Consider the following 20,301-nt stretch of genomic DNA (forward strand, 5'->3'; position numbering starts at 1 on the left):
TCCTCAGAAGTGTTATTTTTATCAAGCAGAAAAAAACGGCCCAGTGTGGAACCTCAACTCTGAAATGCCATAATCCAGATTCATCTCACCTAGGATTGAACCAGATAGTCCTGGTTCAAGTGCATCCTGAGGACTCAGCCTCCTGTAGTACAACCAAACTTCCCTTATTTCACATCACAAATGCTCTATGAGCTCCATCAACTGTGTGAGATTTCTCTATTCCTGAAATAGCTCACAGAAAACAAAGGTTTGCAAGAGGCTGTTGATCCTAGGGATTTCAGTTAAACACTGAAATTGCTGTCCTTCTCCTATCCAAACCCGAGCACCTCTTGCTTGCTTCCTGCTCACAATACACTCAACCTGTTTACTGCTTACAGGAAGCAGACTGGACTGAGTGCAGGACTGGAAATAATCAATCTGATTAATTCACCAGCTGCAAAGCCATTAAGAGAGTTGGTATTTCTCTCAAACTTGTTTTATACTAGTAGCTAGTCTCCCACTCCTTCCTCCTGGGCGTTGCAAGGCTGGCCTATTCCTGTGCTCCTCCTCCTTCTTGGCTCTCTCTGGACTGGCTCAAGTTTTTCCCTCTTCATCTCCTCTCCAGCTGCCAGACTTTGTTTTTCCCTCTTACTGTCTGTCTGACTATTTGACTGTCCCTATCATTTCTAAATCCTCACTGCCTGGATATAAATCATTTTTTACACAAATTTACTCCATCAAAACAAGACACCCATAAATACCTCTGATGACTGAGAAAAAGATTTATTCATTGCAAGAAAGGGAGCTACTTTGCCTACATGTGTCCACCTTGTCCACCTGTGGATTTTGAGCTTTTTGAGGCTACTATCTGCTACATTTTGACCACAGAAGATCATGTATATGTGCTACATAGAATCAACATTTGAGATCAATTTGTGTGTGTGAGTGTCTGGAGAGACGAAGTCAGAAACATTCAATTTTATTTTAAATCACATCTGTGACCAAGTTTCATGTGAAGCAATACTTACAAAAATTGCTTGTCCTTCAAGCTGACCCTGGGAAAAAGCAAATAGGACTTGTTAAGAACTAATACAATAAAAAGCAATGGCAAAACCACATAAATAATGGGTCAGGGAATTAAAACAAGACCAATGCTGCTGCATATAGCAGTCTGTATGGCTGGTAATCATCTGCATGAATACTGGGATACAGACTCTCCTCTCCCAGTATTAAGAAGTTCTGCTGCTAGGATTAAGATAAAAAAAAAAAAAAAAACACACACTGTGCTGTTTGATCTTTCTTGGCACTACTAGGAAGTATAATTTTTAAGAAACAAAGAAGGTAAGAGAGAAATACAGAGAAAAAGATAAGATGGGAGAAAATAATGCATGAATAAAGAAATGACATATCATGACAGCAGTATTGTTTTATTCACTGTGATCCCAGAATCCTGCAGAAGTCAGAACTGACAACCAGAGTGACGGAAACCTGCAGGAAATCTGAGCATCCTCCTCACTCATGCTTCTAGTGAGGAAGTGGGACAGAAAAAATGAAGGAGGAAAGAGAAGGGACAAATGAAAAAAATCCCCAAAGCAAGAATGCAAAGGAGATACAAAAGAAAAAATATAACTTAAAAAAAAAAATGGAGTGCAATGAGAAAAAGTAGTCCTTTCACGAAAAAAATAAACACCAGCAGCTGGGGAATCTCCTAGAATATGAACTTGCAGCACTGCAACTCAAGTGGCCGTATTTCAGGAGTCCACAGTCTCACACAGAAGCAAAAACACTCTGTTAACTCACACAGCCATGTCAGACACTGCAATACCTACAGTGCAATAAATACAGTGATAGTGCTGCTCTAACTGTGCACAGACTTGTGCAATTCCACCCCTTCCATGTGTGAAAATGCATGAATTTAAGATTAAAAGTTCTATTTAAGTGGATGCCAAAGGTCAGTACTAGGAAGGTGAGAGCAAATCCCAGTATTTTTTACATGATAAAATGTTCAGACAAGAAGGAGAAAAAGTGCATGATGCAAACACAAAACATTGTGATTTTCTTTTGCTCAATATCCTGAGAAGATTTGGAGCTTGGATCCTCACCATATTTCACAAAACTAAAAGGAGACAGTTGCAAGTTTCCACTTGCATGTTCTGCTCCAGTGCTCTGATTGTTGATGAAAATACTCACCACGCTAATCATATCCAAACTCAGGGGAACATCGTGTGAGAGCTGTTTAACTGCTTTGTCACCTTCAACTTCTGAGTAAAAGACCTTGGGAAGAAGATAAAGTCAAACCAGTTAAAGCAATAACTGAACAACTTAAGAACAACTTAAGAAGGAGTGCACCAGTGCGTCACTCTCACACTGAAGACAGAATTTGAGCCCATGATCCCCTACCTTTTCAAATGCAGGAAAAGCTGAAGTCCTTTATTATTTCTTACATATCTGCTAGAAGTTGGCAGTGTGACCAAAGGACACCATCACACAGTGTATACACTTACCTAATGTGAAACACAGTTGTAGTGTTTGTAGCACAGGCCCAAGCTGACAATTTTAGTTATGCATCATTTGTCTGTAGTTAACATGGACAGCTGAAGAATTGTGAGACTAGTCTGCACAACACAGACACCTTGTTTCACATAAAGAAGATGTTGACATTATGTCATTATGACAGTATAAAAATTGCTCTATCATAAAATGTCTCTCCATGTCTGTTGCCATGTACTGGAGACTAATGAGACAGACAATCTGGTTTCCTGTGCACAGAGACCCAGAGATGCCAAAAGATCAAGATACTACAATGAAGACGTTTTGAATACAGCACTATTAATGCTGTTTGTAATTGGTTTCATTATCATGCCATAGACCAGCTCAAGGCTTAAAAAAAGAAGTGGAGCTCAGATGCTTGATCTCCATGTAAGAAGAGTGAAAACTGTTTATGACTTAAGCCACTTCATCCCTGCACCTCTATTTTTGCAGAGAAGGGTGAACCCAGCTACACACAGAACCCATCTGAGGCAGGTCCTGATCATGGAAAGTGCTTTTTGGAGTTTTAGCCTACTACATTCTAGTCCATAGAAATTTCATAACAACAAAATGAACTCTGCAGCACTAGTGCAATTTACAATACAGTGGAATAAAGGAGCATGTGTGCCAGAAATACCTACCGTGGGGATTTTTCTCATTCTTTTAGTGTGCATTAATAATAAGATACTCAGTAGTATTCTGCTTCCCACCTTTTCACATAAAAATGAATTTTGGGTATTTTATTCCTAGGAATTTCAAATCGATCCACAGAAAATGCTAATAAGAAAAACTGCTACTCATTTTTTTTGTTGTTATTGAAGGGGAAAGCAAGACATTCTAGTCAACATCTCGCATCTTTGGTGCTAATTTCCCACTGACTAACTTCCATTTTGGGACTGAGTTTCATTGCCATGGAATACCTCTTAAAGCAATACCTAAATTAATGAATGGCATCTTGGTTGGTGTTCATTGTTTTTCTTCTTGCATACTACAATATAGTAATCAGTTTAGCCTATCCCTTCTGTTTTGCCCTGTAGGCAGAATATAACATGGCAGACGCTTGATGGCTGTCAGAGACTTCCCTATAAAATTGCTGAGTACAACAGAAAAATTATTATTTCTTTAACAAAAATTCACTTCTGAGGCAGGGGGGAATAAAACAAAAAGCCTCCTGATATTTACAGCTGTAGGCGAGTTCCCAGGGATTCTGTGCAGTACAGTACCTATCCAGGAAGGGACTACATGAAACAATCCTTCTCTTGTACCTGCTGCCAGTCTGGGAAGTTTTAGAGGCTTAGTTTGAAAATACATGCCTGCTAAAGTAATCCTCAAGCTGGAAGTACAAGTCAAAGGATCTGCACAGCACTCACTTGCACAGTGTAATATCTACCTGCTCTGCGCTAGTTTACTGTTTTATCATCAGCTGCAGAGAGCAGTGAGAGCCTTGCAGGAAAACCACAACAGAAAAGCAGTCTATATCCACTGCAGGCCCTTGGCATCCAACCCAAATTCCCATCATAGCTTCATGTTTCTAAAACATGAACTGCTTGTTTTCTAAGGTTACAGCTCAATCCATTCAAGCCTACTGTCCCCTGGCCACTTTCTTGGCAGTGGCACTGTTTGTCAGGAGCAGGGGCTGTCCCATGGCTTCAGTGTGTGCAGTCTGAGGCCAGGCAGCAGCACAGAGCATCACTTACCGTGTACCCTGTGATGGTGCTCGCGTGCTGCTTCGGCATCTTCCATTGCACGCTGAACGCTGTGCAGTTCAGTGAATCCAGCAGAATATCCACAGGAGGCCCCAGCCTATCTGCTAAAAACAAAATGGCATTGTATAAGGAGCCATAGGACAAAACCCCTCTCCTTTAGCTGTCTGGCAGGTACATCTTTGAAGAATAGGCCTGTGCTGCCCTCATTCCAAACTATCAAACACAGACCACTACTCAGATTTGACTTGGGTCAAATTTTCCCTCTCCCTTTTCCCTCCCCACTTCTGACTTCCAAGGTAGCACTGGAACACCAGGAGAGGGGGAGCAAAGGGGGACATCTCTTCTCAGTAAGCAAGCTGTTGCTTAGGTTAGGAGCACCCAGTGCTTCAAGCAATGCCATTGAGCAACTCCGTAGGCTTTTAAATGTGTTCCTGAAATGCTGGATACTACTCAGGACCCAAGTTAGGGACATTCACACATTCATACTGCTTGCACAGTCTGTGGCACAGATTCAGACTACTGGGAAGGTCTCCCAGGAATGGTCTGGAAGACAGAACAGCTCACGCACATCTGTAAGTCAATATGGACATCCTTGGGGAAGAAAAGACTGTGCAGAAGAGAGCCAAACCATACCATGTTCCCTGGGCCGTCATCCATTTTCTTCATTATCACAGACTTAGTCCCATGGATTCCTGCTTGGTCCAGGAGGCTCTGAACACAGCACATGCCACCTCCTATACTCCCTCTCTGCCCTGCACATAGCAGTAGCTGGAACAATACACCAGCTGCTACCTAAAGTGACAGGGATGAGCAGCCAGGGCTGGGGTATCAGTGTCCACTTAAGAAGCATTTCACATTCAGAAAACAGCTTTCCAATCTTCACAACAGCCAATGAGGCAGATTAGCATTTCAGCTGCATTAGTAATAAGGAAGAAAGAATTACCCCTAAACATTCACTCTTAACATATTCATAGCATCCTTGTGTTACTTTCTGGGGAAGCTTTATTAGACAAGTTTGCTGGAAGGCACAGTTGCCAAAATGACAAATTTTAACGAGCAATGACTAATAGTCATGTAAGGCGGGCTTCAAATTCATATTCTGAAAGCAATATAGGCCAATAACATTATTTACTGAAAGTATTTGGTGAATAATTTGGAACAACAAATAAATTTGAACAAAATGCAATCCATTTGCAGACTATCTGCAAACAGAGAGACAACATCTGTTTAATAAGGAGCCACATAATGAATTATTCACTCAGCCCTAGAAAACACTACTATCTCCAGGTTGCAGAGGATGAAAGAGACACAGAGAGCCAAACAGTGACCTCAGTTACACTGGCCTATAAATTGTCACTGTGGAGTAAATACAAAATCCTGGACTAAGCCAAGGAAAACAAGAGCAAGAAGCCAGAGAGACCTATATTTTTATCCTCCCTGTTTAGTTGTCCCTAGAAGTTAGGGAATTCCCCTTACACAACAGGGATATGGGTGGATACACACTTGGGAACCGGGTGTAAGCACCATCAGCCCTAGCACTGTCTGTGCTAGCAGCCTCAGGTGGAGCCAGCGCTCACCACACCACTGCACCCTGCCCTCTCTGTGACAAAGCCCTGTGACAGGCAGGCACATGGCACTCAGCCTGCTGGGGACCTGCTGCCTGATGCCCAGACCAGGAGCCAAGAGGAAAAAAAAGCCATGGCAGCTGTGACCCATGCACAGAGTAGTTTCCTAGGGAGGCTAGAGGGCAAGGCAGAGAGGAGTATCTCATGCAGCATGGCAGCCCCACAGTCCTGTGCTGTCACCACTCCTGGCCTGACAGCTCAGTGATGTGCGTCTGGGGATTCAGAGTCACTTCTGGTTGTCAGAATTTCACACAACCTGGCAGAAAGTAAAAAATGTCCATTTCTGGACTGAACTTTCCTTTTGCAGCCATGGCAAAGTGACGGCAGGATCTGACACAACCATTGTTTACGGCACTGAGCTGCAGGAGATGTCATGGCTTTTGAACAACCATATCGAAGCAGTTTGTCAGCTGATCACAACTGCTGCAGCACATGTCACTGCTCTACTGACAAGCCATTTTGAGATAAATGTGAGCTTCATGTATTTTGCATGATTTTACAGAGCATCATGCATTAGGGACACTAAAAACAGATACAGAAGCTGGTCTAAACATTTATGTCCTTATGCCAAATATTATGTTTAGACTATTAAAAATAATGAAGCATTTTCAAGTGTAAAACTCTTGGGGTATTTGTAGTTTCTCCTATGATTGGGGTCAGAAATACCTCTTCTCAAAACTCAGCGTGAAACCTCTGTTAATGTGGTAGCACCACACACAATGCAAAACCACAACAGAGCCTCCTCTGCATGCTGTGGATTGGGAATCTGCAGACAAGGGGAGTGGGACATATCCACTACTTGTACATGCTCTGAAGATCTGCCTGAGTGATGATCCCCCTGCCAGTGTTGTCTGCAGTTGGTCCACTGAATACCTAAGAAGGCATGGAGATTTGCTCTGATCATAAAGAACAAGTAGCCAATTTATATAAATAATAAAATTAAACACATTTTGTACAAACAAAAGTCATTCTCCTTTCTGGCTCATCAGGCACAGAAAGTTTGATATTGTCCAAAATGCTTTTATGGTAATGGAAGCAATGACTCCAGTGCCATGCAAAGAAACCATTAATCAAGGGGGAGCACTCTCACACATACTATGACTGTACATTTGAAAATATATAAAACACAAGAACTTAATGAGGATTTAACTGTAGATAAACAACATTGAGCTGACCATGTTGTGTTTACTTTTCTGCTTACAGCTACCTTCCTTCTTGTTTATACATGTCTTTGGCTCTGTACTTCTAAAAATATGTAAAAATTACCAAACCAGTGAAGAAGTCACCAAACAAGTTCCCCAAGTAAGCTGAAGAACACTTAAGCACTTTCCCTGACATGGAGTAAATTTTGCCATTTCAAAATAATGACCATTATTTAAATTTTTGCTTCACAAAAGCAACTCATATTAAAATGATGAAAATGCTTATGCTATTAATACAAGTGTCACTTCCACTGTGGCTCTCACTGCTACATACAACAGCCTCTGCTCATATATCAAACACCCATAGGCTACCATCAGGGTGGCCACAGGCTAAATGTGTGCCACCTGGGAATGGTCCCCAGCCTGGGCCAATCAATGGTGCTATCCTTTACTGCAACAAAGAGTTTAAATTCTTTGCTGTGAGGATGGTGAGGCACTGTCACAGGTTGCCCAGAGGGTGTGGATGCCCTGACCATGGCAACGCTCATGGCCAGGTTAGATAAGGCCTTGAGCAACCCAGTCTAGTGGGAAGCGTCCCTATGGCAAGGGGAGATTGGGATTAATTAGATGGTCTTTAAGGTCCCTTCAACCCCTTAACATTCTACCATTCTATGATTCTATGTACCAGTGCCTCTGGATGCTCTTGCCATCACTGAACCCACAAGCGGAAATGTCATTTCCACATCTGCCCTTGTGATTTTGTGCAGTTACCTTGAGTACACAGTAGAAACACTTCCAATGAATCTACCCTTTGCTCCCAAGCCAACCGGGCTGCCCTTGTGCAGTGCTCAGAAGCAGCCACTTCAGCCAGATCCTTTCCTCCAGCTACTGCAAAAAAACTGCTTATGCAAGCACAGCTCCTCCTTCCTTCCTTCCTTCCCTCCTTCTAGTCATGGACTGACACCAAAATCTTACTACAGTGATGAATACTTATGAGAAAAAAATTTCAACTTCAAACCAAATAGATTTTTAGTGTTCACAGGCTTCACATGAGAAGCACTTTGGATGAACTGGATAAAGCTCATCCCTACTAGTATATACTACTAGTACTACAATTTCAGAGTAAATTTCAAAACTTATTCAAATTTTAAATTAGATTAAAACAATAGTGTTTGAAACAGTTTTAAATACTGATGAATGGAATATCTGAAAGGATTTGTGTTAGAAATTTTTCTTTTAGAATTTTAATTATATTTTGAATTTAATCTTTTCTTTTTAGATGTTGTTGCTGTATCAAGGCATGCAGGTACTCACAGGTACTTACAGATCCTGAAACAATACGCAAATAATTCACTGATGCAGTCCACGTGCAATAATATAGTAATACACTTAAGGGAAAACAGATGGTTAATTTCATCTTTATGAGTTTGTACTTTGGAAAATAAAAATCTTTATACTACATTTTCTGTACTACTCCTAATGAGAGAGCATAAACCAATGAAAGGAGATAAGCATTTCACTATTTTACTTCTAAATCTCTGTGGGTAACAGCTAGGAGGTAATGACTGAAGGGATGCTTATTTTCCAGCTTGATGTGTCTCCCATTTGTGCCCATGAAAAAGTGAAACTTGATGAAATGCCAGCTGCCACTACTAACATGTCACAATATAAGAAAACAGGAAAAAAAAAAAAAAAGCTCAAGAAAAACAATTCAAATTAATTCTAAATTGAAGTTTTCAGAAAAAAACCCCAAAACTTTCCAGAAATACCTCTGAATTTCTTCTGTTTGAAACATTATTTGTGTTCACCAATTCACAAAAAAAAACTCACAGTGAATTTTATTAAAATAGCATTTTATCATTGTAATAGCTGTTTTCCAGGGAAAAAAGCTTGTGTACTCCAAGAGGTGAAACAAAGTGTAGACAAGTCCATTCACTCTCTCACTGAAATATTGGTGAAATTCTTACTTTTTAAACAATAAACAGTGACAAGATCTTGTGCTTCCCTTATTTTACAGACTGGAAGTTATGCAAACACCACAATGGAAGGAAGACAACATGACAAACTGAAAAGGTCAGGAAATTCTAAATGAAAAAAATATGCCATCTTTAAATGTCTTTGAAGTCTTTTCCAGCTCCCACTGCCCAGCAGCAGTACGTAAGAGAACAAGAATTTTGCAGCCACAACAACTACAAAGACAAGGACTTGGAACTGGAAAATCTCAGCCAGCCTGTCCTGGTTCTGCACCCAGAGCAGCAACATCCATACACCAAAAATCTTGGTATCACCCACCACTGCATCAGATCCTGCAGCAGAAATGGCAGGTAGCATGACCCTAGAAAGGCACCATGGGTTTTTGGTTCAAACTACAATGCACAAATCTTTGGAGAGACTAACCTGACCTTCATTAGCCCTTTAAAAATAGTGCAAAAGAAACCACAAAGGAAAATCTCTCAACATTTTAATAAATAACAAGCTTGGACTCATGTGATGTTTTGCTGATGCTTATATAGCATCCATTATCTCCCCCAGGGACATCTGAGGTGACAGCCTCTGAGATTTTTATAGCTCAGGGAAGGGGAATGAAGGAGACGAAGCTCAGAACTTAAGCTACAGTGCAACACCATGAATCCCATTAAGAACGAACAGGCACAATGTCACTGGTGACTTTGTTTTGGCTTTTCCTGCTGTACCTTGGCCCTGCAGATCACTGAGCAGAAAAGCAGCAAGAGGAAGTTCTCTTTTTACACTTCTTCCTGGAGCAAGGCTCTGCTCCCAGGAAGGCTCCAGCTGCAGCAAAGAGAAGGGGAGAGGAGGACAGCTCTGTACAGTGCAACAGTAACTTCCAGGAGTGAAAAAGAAAAGCAATAACTACATTTAAAAAAAAAGGTTTTTTGGAGAGCTATATATAAAAATTTCTAGCTATGGATGGTTTTGCCCTGCACTCATTTTTGGAGAATTCCTGGTGCTGAAGGTTACAAAAGGAGGGGACATCATATCTCTGACTAAAGGTCTAGTTTGTATCTGTCTTGCCATAGTCAAAATGAGCACATCAGGCAATCTCTAGACAACTCTTTCAGGCTAGTGTTTTTAATAATTACTGCTCAGAGGCCAGTTGGATTCACACAAGTGCATATGTGCATACCCTGTACCCGCACCTGGATAACTTGGTGACACATTTCATGTAATGGAAGCATTTTTCACTTCCAGAGGAAATGATAGGTGCCTGTAAAAACCCCCACCAAGACACTCCACTTGCATAACTTCCAGTGCATTTCTGGAAGTCTGCATCAAAAACCAGGCTTAAGCTTTGACCATTCAAGCCCCAGTGCTAGGGCCTGGCTGCCCTAGTCCCTGGTATCTCTACAGCACTTTGGCCTGGCAGAGGAAATTAGTAGCCAGCCTCCTGTTTAGGAGAAAGGACAGTACCGAGACTCACTTCTCCTTTCTCCAGCCCACAGGCTGCTTGAATGCAAAGCTCAACGTTTTTCCTGGCTTGGGATTTCCTGTCTGGGATCCAACTTGCCTTGTCCCTGTGGATGTGCCCAGTGACTGGCAGGCTGCAGCTAGCCCTCTCTGCTGCCAGCACACTGCCTTCCCTTCCACAGCCTGCCTTCTCATCAGCTACTTCAGCAGTTTTCAAATAACTTTGAAAAAACATGTCTAAGATATTTAACTTAAGTGCCAGAAGGTAGCTGAAATCAAGCACCAGTAGGTCACCCTGTCTGTGTAACAGACTTTTGTAATCAATGGGACAGGCTGCTTAGGAACCAGCATGCCAGTAGCATATGCTGGCATCTCCCCCAACCCCTTTGGTCTCATGGGTTATGCACCTGAGGTGCAAGGAAGCACAGATAGTGGAGCAGCTTCACAAACCACGACACTCTGAAAAGGAAAAAGGCCAGTGAAATTGTAAAAATGTCAAACAAATAACTTGAAAATTTATTTTCCCATCAATTAATATTACTTATTTTTCAGGTGTTTGCTATCCAAAACTTATTATCTCAATGGAACACACGACAAAATTGTTCACAATAGTTGAAAAGTATTCTCCTTTATGTGCCTTAATCAGTTCACTTTATCTACTACACATTTCTTTCTCGCTGAAACCCAAGGTACAAGAAAATAATTAAAGGGGAGCTTCCTGAAAAGTGGTCAGATAGAAAATATTACAATCAGACAATCCCACATGCATTACATACACACATGCAAAAAGATTAAAGTGTAAAGGGGACAAAGCTGACCACGTGACAGGAATCAAATGTGCAGGGAGGGACACAACACGCAGCATTCAGGTTCCCACAATCCTTCCAAGTCCTGAGTGATTGTTTTGAACCTCATTATTCATGGACACAAACCACCTGGTCCTGCCCTAGAAAGTACCAACAAAATCAGCTTGTGGGTTGGTTAATCCTGAGGTTCTGGCACAGGCCCCCTAGAGCTAGCTACACAACACAAAGTGCAGCAGCCTCCCACCAAACACTTTACACTGATCAAATGCCAGAAAACACTCATTTCTCTGTAGGAAGCAGAATAGTTGGTCCAGCTGGTGCTTTTGGTCAGGGTGTTTTCCATGACAGGGTGAAGGAGAGCTCAAAGGAAGCTAAACCTGAGAGCTGAAACAGACATTTTCAGGAGATCCTTGTGACACTCTGCAAAATCACAGGAGGAGGGAGGCTGGAAGGCACATTTGGAGATCACCTAGTCCAAACCCCTGCTCAGACCAGGCTCAGCTGCACCAGGTTGCCCAAGACTTTGCATAAAGAGGTTTAAATATCTCCAAGGACAAAGACTCCACAACCTCTCGGCCTAAATTCTCAGTCACTCTCATAGTGAAAAACTATGTGTTCGTGTTAAAGAGAATTTCCTGCTTTCCCTTTGTGTCCATTGCCTCCACCCATGCCACAGGGCACCACTGAGAAAAGCCTAGCTCCATCTTCATTACTCCCTCATCACTTATTTGTAGGATTTCCACAAGTATTTTACTTTGAAAGAAAATCTGGCATCTTCTCGAGGAGCAGGAAATTCTTCCCCAACTCTGTTCTTCCATATGAAATGGGATAATTCAATACCTTCTGCAATCAGTAAGTCTCTCCATTCACCAGCACTACCAGTAAAACTAGTGGAAATTCTCTGTCTCTACTGACTGAAATAACTGTGGTTTTTAAACCTGAATCCCTGTACTGATTTAGTGTGTGACATGGCCTGTGTGTTCAAAGAACCAGTAACAAGCAGCAGGATGTGAGAGCTAAGAGACCAACAGGGAAGAACAAAACCCTCTTCGGTGCAAGAGACAATGAGACATGGAAATATATCACAGCAATAAAGAATAAATACGTAGAGGAGAAAATAGCACATGACACAGCTATGATATCCACAAAGCTAATATCTAATGCTCCCTAATCCTCAGAAAGCATTCCCTGCTCCACTGGCACACTGTCTTCTGCAACCTGTAGAGTCCAACCCTTTGTCCCAAACCACTACCATGGCTACCTCATGCAAACCATGCCCTTTACTTGGATCAGCAGGTCCAAACAGCTTGCTTTTTTTCCCCCCTTTAAAACCATTTTAGGTGCTGTCTTGTTTGTCCAGAAGTCCCTGAAAGAATTGCTTATATTCTGCAGGTTTCCTCTTCCATCCTATCACTCTAGGGCTCTGCAAGGGTAAGTGGCTGGAAGGTCCTCATCTCACTCCTACTAAGCGAGTCCTTTGGCACACACATGGACAGAGAAAGAGTTCTGGGCTGAAAAGTTCAACTTTGCCATTGTGGCTGATCAGTAAAGATGGGAACATTAGCAACCTGCACAGCACAGGTCCACATGGGAACAAGAACGTAACGAAATGGGAATGGGAACTAAAAATGCCAGCGGGACACCAATCTCCATGCATGGCTGGAGTATCAGCTGCAATGCCAACATCTCTGTAAATAGTCATCTTCATAAAATGCCTACTTATTTTTGGAAACATGTTACCTTCTCCTGTAATTGTCTAGAAAGCAGAATATGAAAGAGACCTCACATTTCAATTCCAAGGAACAGATTCTGGCTTCTGCAATCTCTAATTAAACCACAAAAATTTTGGTCCTAGACATGTACTTTCCATCATCTACAGTTTGACAGGTTTTGTTCATAGTTTGGCTTCTTTTTTTCCTAAAATGATACTCTAGTTGAATTTTTTTATGCATGAAAGCAATTAAACTTGAGTGAAATACTGCATAATTTTTGCCCTCAGGATTTTTTTTTCAGAAGATTTTTGAGCCCAGCAACACAAAGCAAGTCTTGATTTAAAACTTTGTATGTGAAACAATACCTCTGGCACAGCAGAAAGATCAGAATGATTTCTGTATTTGAAAGAAGCATGATCAAGATTCACAGGATGTTCATTTCCTATCATATTAGAAAGACAATTTCACAAGGTCCGAATGTACACAGGTATTGATACATATCATCATTTTCATAGATGCCAGCAATTTTAAGCTACTTTTAAAATTGAGAGTGGTATGGAGAATACTCTGTATTGGGATTCTTCCAGTTTCAGAGATCTTTCTGTGCAAATAACACTGGACTGACTATCCTCTGAGGACATGGGGAAACTCAGAACCACACAGTGTCCACTTCTCAGAAGAACTGTTCTTGACACGACTGCTATCTGCACTGTTTATATAAAAAGTGTTTATTAGCTGTAAGGTTAACATATAGAAGGGGAAAGACACCCTATCACTACTTGGGGCATTCACTCAAAGCCATGTTCAGACGTTAGCACCTGCATACAATTTATATTTCCAAGCTCTAAAAGATTATCCAGGATAATTCTGGCGATGCTTGAGCGACACAATCCTTTAAGAAAAGAAAGCCAATGTATTTTGACTTTCCACCTACAGGGATCCAACCCAAGAGAAGAAAGGGTTTTTCCCTTTTGCTGATGACCACATAGCTGTCCTCTCCCTTTTGAACAAATGGCTCCCTTTATCAATGTTGTGTGGATTCCTTTTTCACTAGAGGCCAATATCCTGAGGGACTTTCCTTAACAGTAGTCTTTACCCCTGGGTGTAGCTACCCTATGTTCAATAGAACTGGGATGAACTTAGTGTATTTCACACTATACACCCCTCATCTGCAGAGTTTTATGGATCATCACACAGCATATGATTATCTAGGTTTGAGTTAGGTATCTGGTTGTGCTGAAGCTTTCCCCCTAAGCCTCCAATTTTCAGTGGCTTATGCCTTGGTGAACGAGTTACTTTCAAAAATGAATTCTGATGTGCTTGTTCTCAGCCCAGTGGCTCTGAAAAGTCTGAAAAAGTCTGATCTTCTGCTGTGTTTTGGATGGTCTCATTATATGAAATAACTAATTCAGTTGTCATGTGTCGGGATCTTCACTAAAAGTAAAAATAAAAGGAAATCAAATATTTCCCAGACTTACACAAAAGTATTTCATTTCAGTTAGCAGTAGTAATGAAGAACAGGTTTGGTTTGTGGGATTTTTTTTTTTTTTAGATAGATCATTTTTTGCACAGAAAACAATTAATAAATTTTATTCAAGATCACACATCTAACATAATCTCCTGTGTCCCTGTGATTTAGGGAGTCTTTTGTTATGTGATCCTAGACCACCATCACACATTCACTGATAAATATGGCACCTAATTGTACACTCAACAATTAAATAATAACCTCTGCAAAGACCTATTCATGGCTGTTTGCTTAGGTTACAGGTATCTTTAATATACTTTGATGAGTTTTAAATATGAAAAAGTTTCTATAAGCATTTTAGAGTTTCATTTCCTTGTGATGGAAAAGTTTTGAAAAGGTCCTATCAGTCCTGTTTTGAGGACATGAAGAAATGATAGTCACCTTTTTAATTTTATTTTAAATTTTAAAAGGGCATAAAAAGAGCATAAACACACATTAAAACAGCATAAATAGAAATGAGCAAAAATTTGAGTCCCAATGTAAGCATGATCTGAAGAGTTATAAACTTCCAAGTATACTCTCAGCTTATCAACGAGTATGAGGGGCACTGAAGAGAACTCATGCACCAAAATTCTCTAGTTTAAGAAAACAAGTTCCTGTTCTGTTCCTCAGGATGTCTTGGGCGACTGACACTCAGAATCCTTGCCTTTAAGTTTAAGGTGAGTATGGTTGTTGGATGTGTTCATTTCTAATAAGCTGCAAACAGTACACAATGCTGTTTCCTGTCCAGTCCAGTGTCACTGAGAGAAAAAGAGGGTGTTTTTTCTGCATGGCACACCAGAAGACACCATGAAAATCACCTACATATTATCACTCAGTTAAAGCCTGGAAGCACCGACTAAAATTGGGGTACAGCTGTGATGAGCACCCTATAGGAGTCTTACTACTGTCTAAAGTGGCATGGCTGGAAAGGGTAAAAGCATAGAAGCATTTTTAAAAATTAAAATCTGACCTGTGAAGGACTGGCAAGCCACCAAAGACAGTCTGTGACAGACTTAAGGCAGAAAGATTTCCCAATGACCACTTTAGTACCCTAACTCCAAAACAACCCCTCCTCTCTGAAGCATCACTGTGAACCCCAGTATCTGGTATAGAATGTCTTGGCTAATTTTACCTTTCTGAACACTGGTGGAAGTCGGAATAGTCATTACAGACATTGACATTAGCAAAATGGTGCCAATGAAAAACATTCACTGAAAGTTTCCTTGTACAGAGGAATATAGCAATTTCATGGCGGAAAGGGCACAAGACATTTTGCTGCAAGTGAGACTAACTAAAGTCAGAAAACATACTTCAAAATGAGCAACAATGACATACAGAGTAACATGTTCAAGTGGACTAATTCACTGCATTCCTATTGCTGCCCTGGAAAGTATTATTGGAATGCTCATATCTGCATGAGGTGGTGATGTGATTGGTCGGTTTTCAGAATTTACCAGATCACAGACCCCAGAGGTACAAGAGCAAGTCCACTCAGAATGAGAATGTCACATAATGTTGCGATGCCACTTACACCTGAAGGTGACAAACAAATACATATATAATTAGTGCTTGATTTCATTTGTGTTGAAGACACATCAGACAGTTTTGAAACTGTAAGAGGATGATACTAATCTTCCCTCAAATAAATTATTCACATCTTCTTTATTAGTTCTAGCTCATAGATATGCACTCTGACAGCTCTACATCCCTCACATTAGGAATCATTCAGCTTCACAGTCATTCCTCTTCTCAGACACTTCACATCCAGCAGCAAATCAGCCTTACCCTTGCACGCTTTATGTTTGGGATTTATTATGACAGTGAATAAGAATTCATCCTATTGTTGTTCCAAAAAATTGTAATATTTAAAAACTCAAATAGGCACCTTCTTTCCCAATGACTGCTGAATTTTTCATATCTGTAGACCTGATTTCAAGGCCGTTTGACCTGTTTTGATATATAAGTATGGCTAGACTCTCAAAAGTGTTCCTTATGTAGCAGCTCTTATTATAGTCAGATTTTCTAAAGAATTCAAGTATCCCTGTGCCAAATCCTTTGGAAAAAAAAAATTCATTTACTGTAGTACTGACCAAGGATCTGTACTCTTTTGAAACTCTGGCCCTGATATTGAGAGCTACTCTCTTGTAAAGTCTTCAGACTTTAACTGGTCTGATTCCTTCAGCATTTACACAGAAAGCCAGTGATGTCTACTGCAACGGACATCTGGGAAAGAAATACAAGCCAAATTCTTTATTTATATTAGCTGGCAAGAATAATGTATTTATAAAAGGAGGAGCATTCCTAAGCACCAGATATGATTATTTTTATTCTCCATGCAGACCAACTTACCCATTTTATTATTCTACAGGGCGTTGGAATTTTACGCTATGTTACTAAAGAAGCATCAATGCAATACAGTGCAATAACTTTACGCTGCGAACATCCACAGGACTGGTCAGCTCTTTTCCCTAAAATTCTCTAAAATCAGACAACCATTAAAATTAAACATTCCGTTTATATTAGTAGCAGAGTAACACATTAGGAGTTAGTTTCAGACTCTCTATTCTTCAGCCACTTGAAACTTGAAGCAGAAATGGCAAAAACCTTTTGCAGAAGGCAAAAGACAGAAAACAATGTGAAAGCAGCTGTATGAGTGCCAGCTTCTGGGAGTACAAGATACAGAGAATCCCAGGCTAATCTGTTCCCAGCTATACTATTCACCACACGGTGTCTAAGGATTTGTTTTAAGCCCTTCCCAAAGAGTCTGTCATCCCGTTTCCTTGTCTCCAGAAAATGTATTATGTAACTGTAAATAAATGTTCACATTTTTTTAGCAGTCATCAGAATGTCCTGTATTTGACTACAACAGTCTTTTTCCCTGAAGATTAATTTAAGAAGTTGCATTTATGGCCATTTTGCTATATATTTTTAACTTCACAAACAGATTTCTTACTTTGCTGCTTTCTTGGGATTACAAAACTGATCTTTTCAGTAAACTAAGCCCTGAACTGAAACTAGGGAAAAATGAAGATCCATTTTACTATATTTTATCTTTTGATCCAGTGGACCTCCAAGTCAACTTCCATTATTGAAGATCAAGTGGTTTTAGAACTTCTCTCTCAAGAAGAGAGAATCTCTTGCTTTCACCTCAGTTAAAATTCCTGCAGAAGTCTCACTTCTATCACTATTAAAAGAACAAAATTAAAGAAAAAAAATCCTGAAGAACTTTTTGCTATCTTATCTCTTCTTTACTCACTGAATGTGTAATTTTGGATGTGTGAGTAAATGACAGTTCTTTTTTCCACTCTTAAGCACACAGCATACGATACATTGCAGAACAAGGCAGAGATGCTCCAGCTTCCTGAAACCACACCTGTTCTGAGTGTTTTAAGGGCAACATTTCATGGTAAGGACCCAGTCACGAGATTCTTGGGAGCCCTCAATCCCAACGCCCCCCACAAAATGCAGATGGGATTTTAGTTACATATATATATATATATATATATATATATATATATACACTGCTGCACACAAACTCTGTGGGGGATTGGGATTTCCCTCTTCAAACTTGCTACAAGTGGATTTTCTAATGTTTTCTCAGATTTTGAAAAATTTTGCTCAATAAAACTCATTACTTCTTATGCAGCAAACGAAGCAAGAGTGACTGAATCAGCCAGTGAATCTGAAGAATGTTATAAGAAAAATAATATAAAATGTGTGCTAACAAAAGTAAGGTGAACACAATACTAATATATTAATTCATTTCCTTCACAACACTACAATTAGTTTCCAAGTTTTAAACTATTTTAATTTAATGTACAGAAATACATTTTCCCCAGGTCTGCCATTCTGCTGTAACTAGGGGAACCAAGTACAACAGTATGTTAGAGTCAAGGAATATTTTAAAATATTTACATATTTGCCTCCCCAACTTCACATATCCAATATTTTTAATGCAAGCTACTAATCACCTCATTCACAACGACTGTCTGTCTAATTTCCTCAAGTACTTAATGGTGACTATTATGACAATCAAGGATCATGGGACTAGATCCCTAAGAGACAAGGTCAGACCAGTAAAATTAGCCATCTGTCCAGTAAGGGTTTTAAGCTCAGGCTGTATTTAAGTATTAAGTTTCCAACTGTACAGGCATTTGTTTTCTTCTCATATGAGCAAGAAAAGGCACAATAGCGATTCTAAAACCAGTAAAAATCTGGGATACTAAATACTGGGATAAATCAATACTCTGGGATAGGTACAAAGAGGATCTGAAGCTACAAAGACTTCATGAGAAGAGGCAGAGTTTGGTAAACTTTTTGCACTGTCAATTGAACTGATCTCAGTGAATTCAGTGATAAGAGCCACTGTTGGTCACAAAGACTCCAGGATAGTCCCAGTGTTTTTGAGACAGCCCCGGGAACAGTTATCTCCTCTTAGCACCGCAACAGTGCAAAGTATACAGAATGTCAAACCTCACCATGCACTGTGTCTCATCTCACTGTTTACATTTTACCTTACTGTTTCATATGCTGCAAACTGTAAAAGGGCTTTAACCGACTGGGGGCTTTAACATTCAGCCCGTAAGGACTGTGCAAGGCTTCCCTGACCAGCGCGCACACCTCCCGCCGGCAGCCGTGGGAGCGCTCCCACGGGACACGGGCAGTGCCCAGCCAGGAGAAGGACCAGGAGGCACACCACATCATGCCCGGCACACGACAGCTACATTTCTCGGACAAAATCATTGCCTCCCTAGTAATTTTTCTTTCGCATTTACTACTCAATGTCTCAGCTCATTTGCTGCCACACACATAAATGTCACAGCCACGGAACCAGCCTTCCCAGGTCACCTCGGACTGGCTTTGAGGTTCACCTAAGCTTCCAACTTTGCTCACGCCTCACCGCAGGTAACGGGATCCAGGGGAAAACGGATAAAAAATTTTGCCGCTTTCTTCCGCAGTAGCTGCAGCTCGATCCTGGTCTGTAAACCGAGCGCGCCTACCGGCACCGGGGGTAAGATGTGGGAGAAAAGGGATCACACACCGACCCCGCAGTTCAGGGGTCCCTGCCATTGCCCGGGCATCCTCCCTTCCCCGGGAGGGCGGCGGGGGCCGGCAGGGAAGGGCGGGGAGCGGCGCACGCCCCGCCGGGCACCCGGAGCTCCCGCCGCGCTCCCGGGCCGGGGGCCGGACCCCCGCCCGCCCTCTGCCCACCCGGGGCTGCCACTGCCCACCCGGGGCTGCCCTCTGCCCACCCGGGGCACCCCCAGCGCTGCAGGGTCGCGGAACTCGGCCGGGGCCAGCGTGTGGCGGGGCCCGCACCCTCGCCCGGCGCTGCCGCCCGTCCTTACCTTGCCGGCGGGGGATGTTCCTGCGCGGCGTGGCCGCACACCCGATGCACGAAGCCAGGAGCAGCACCAAGGCGAGGCAGCGGCGCTGACAGCCGCCCGGCACCTCCATGTGCGCCGAGTCCCCCCGCCCGGGCGGGAGCTGGGGCCGGTGGCCGCGGGCGAGGGGCGCGGAGCGGGCGCGGAGGGGGCGCGGAGCGGGGCCGGAGCGGAGCGGGGCGGAGGGGACGGCGGGGCCGGGACGCGCTGGGCAGGGCCGGGGAGGGCCGGAGGAAAGAGGGGAGGAGGCTGGGTCCGGCCCTTTGATGGGATTACGAGCGCCCGGCGCGGGGCACGGCGCGGCACCTCCCCCGCGGGGCGGCCCGGCAGACCCTGCCCTGCCCTGCCCCGCCCGAGGGTCGCGGCGTCCCCTGCCGGGAGAGCCCCGCGCCGCCGGGACCCCTCGGCAGCCCGGCCCGGCCCGCGGGGAGGGCGCTCAGCACCCACCCCTGAGTACCGTGGGGCGCTGTGCCCGCCCGTGC

At 42.3% G+C, this 20,301-nt stretch overlaps 1 protein-coding gene across 2 annotated transcripts in view; it reads right to left on the minus strand.

The window, feature by feature from the left end:
* EGFLAM (EGF like, fibronectin type III and laminin G domains) overlaps nucleotides 1-19,892 on the minus strand; it is a gene marked incomplete at its 5' end in the record, with an annotated part of 73,616 nt that extends 53,724 nt beyond the window's left edge. The window contains 4 exons of one of the 2 annotated variants that reach the window (XM_083884175.1): nucleotides 1,008-1,034; nucleotides 2,170-2,253; nucleotides 4,206-4,315; nucleotides 19,784-19,892. In XM_083884175.1, coding sequence (XP_083740301.1) covers nucleotides 1,008-1,034; nucleotides 2,170-2,253; nucleotides 4,206-4,315; nucleotides 19,784-19,892 — 330 coding nt within the window. Of the gene's footprint in view, nucleotides 1-1,007; nucleotides 1,035-2,169; nucleotides 2,254-4,205; nucleotides 4,319-19,783 lie in introns of both variants that reach the window. The other variant, XM_083884174.1, reaches the window with a different exon arrangement.
* Between the last annotated feature and the right edge of the window lie 409 nt (nucleotides 19,893-20,301).

Source organism: Zosterops lateralis (assembly GCF_965231275.1).
Source record: "Zosterops lateralis genome assembly, chromosome: Z".
NCBI lineage: Eukaryota > Metazoa > Chordata > Aves > Passeriformes > Zosteropidae > Zosterops > Zosterops lateralis.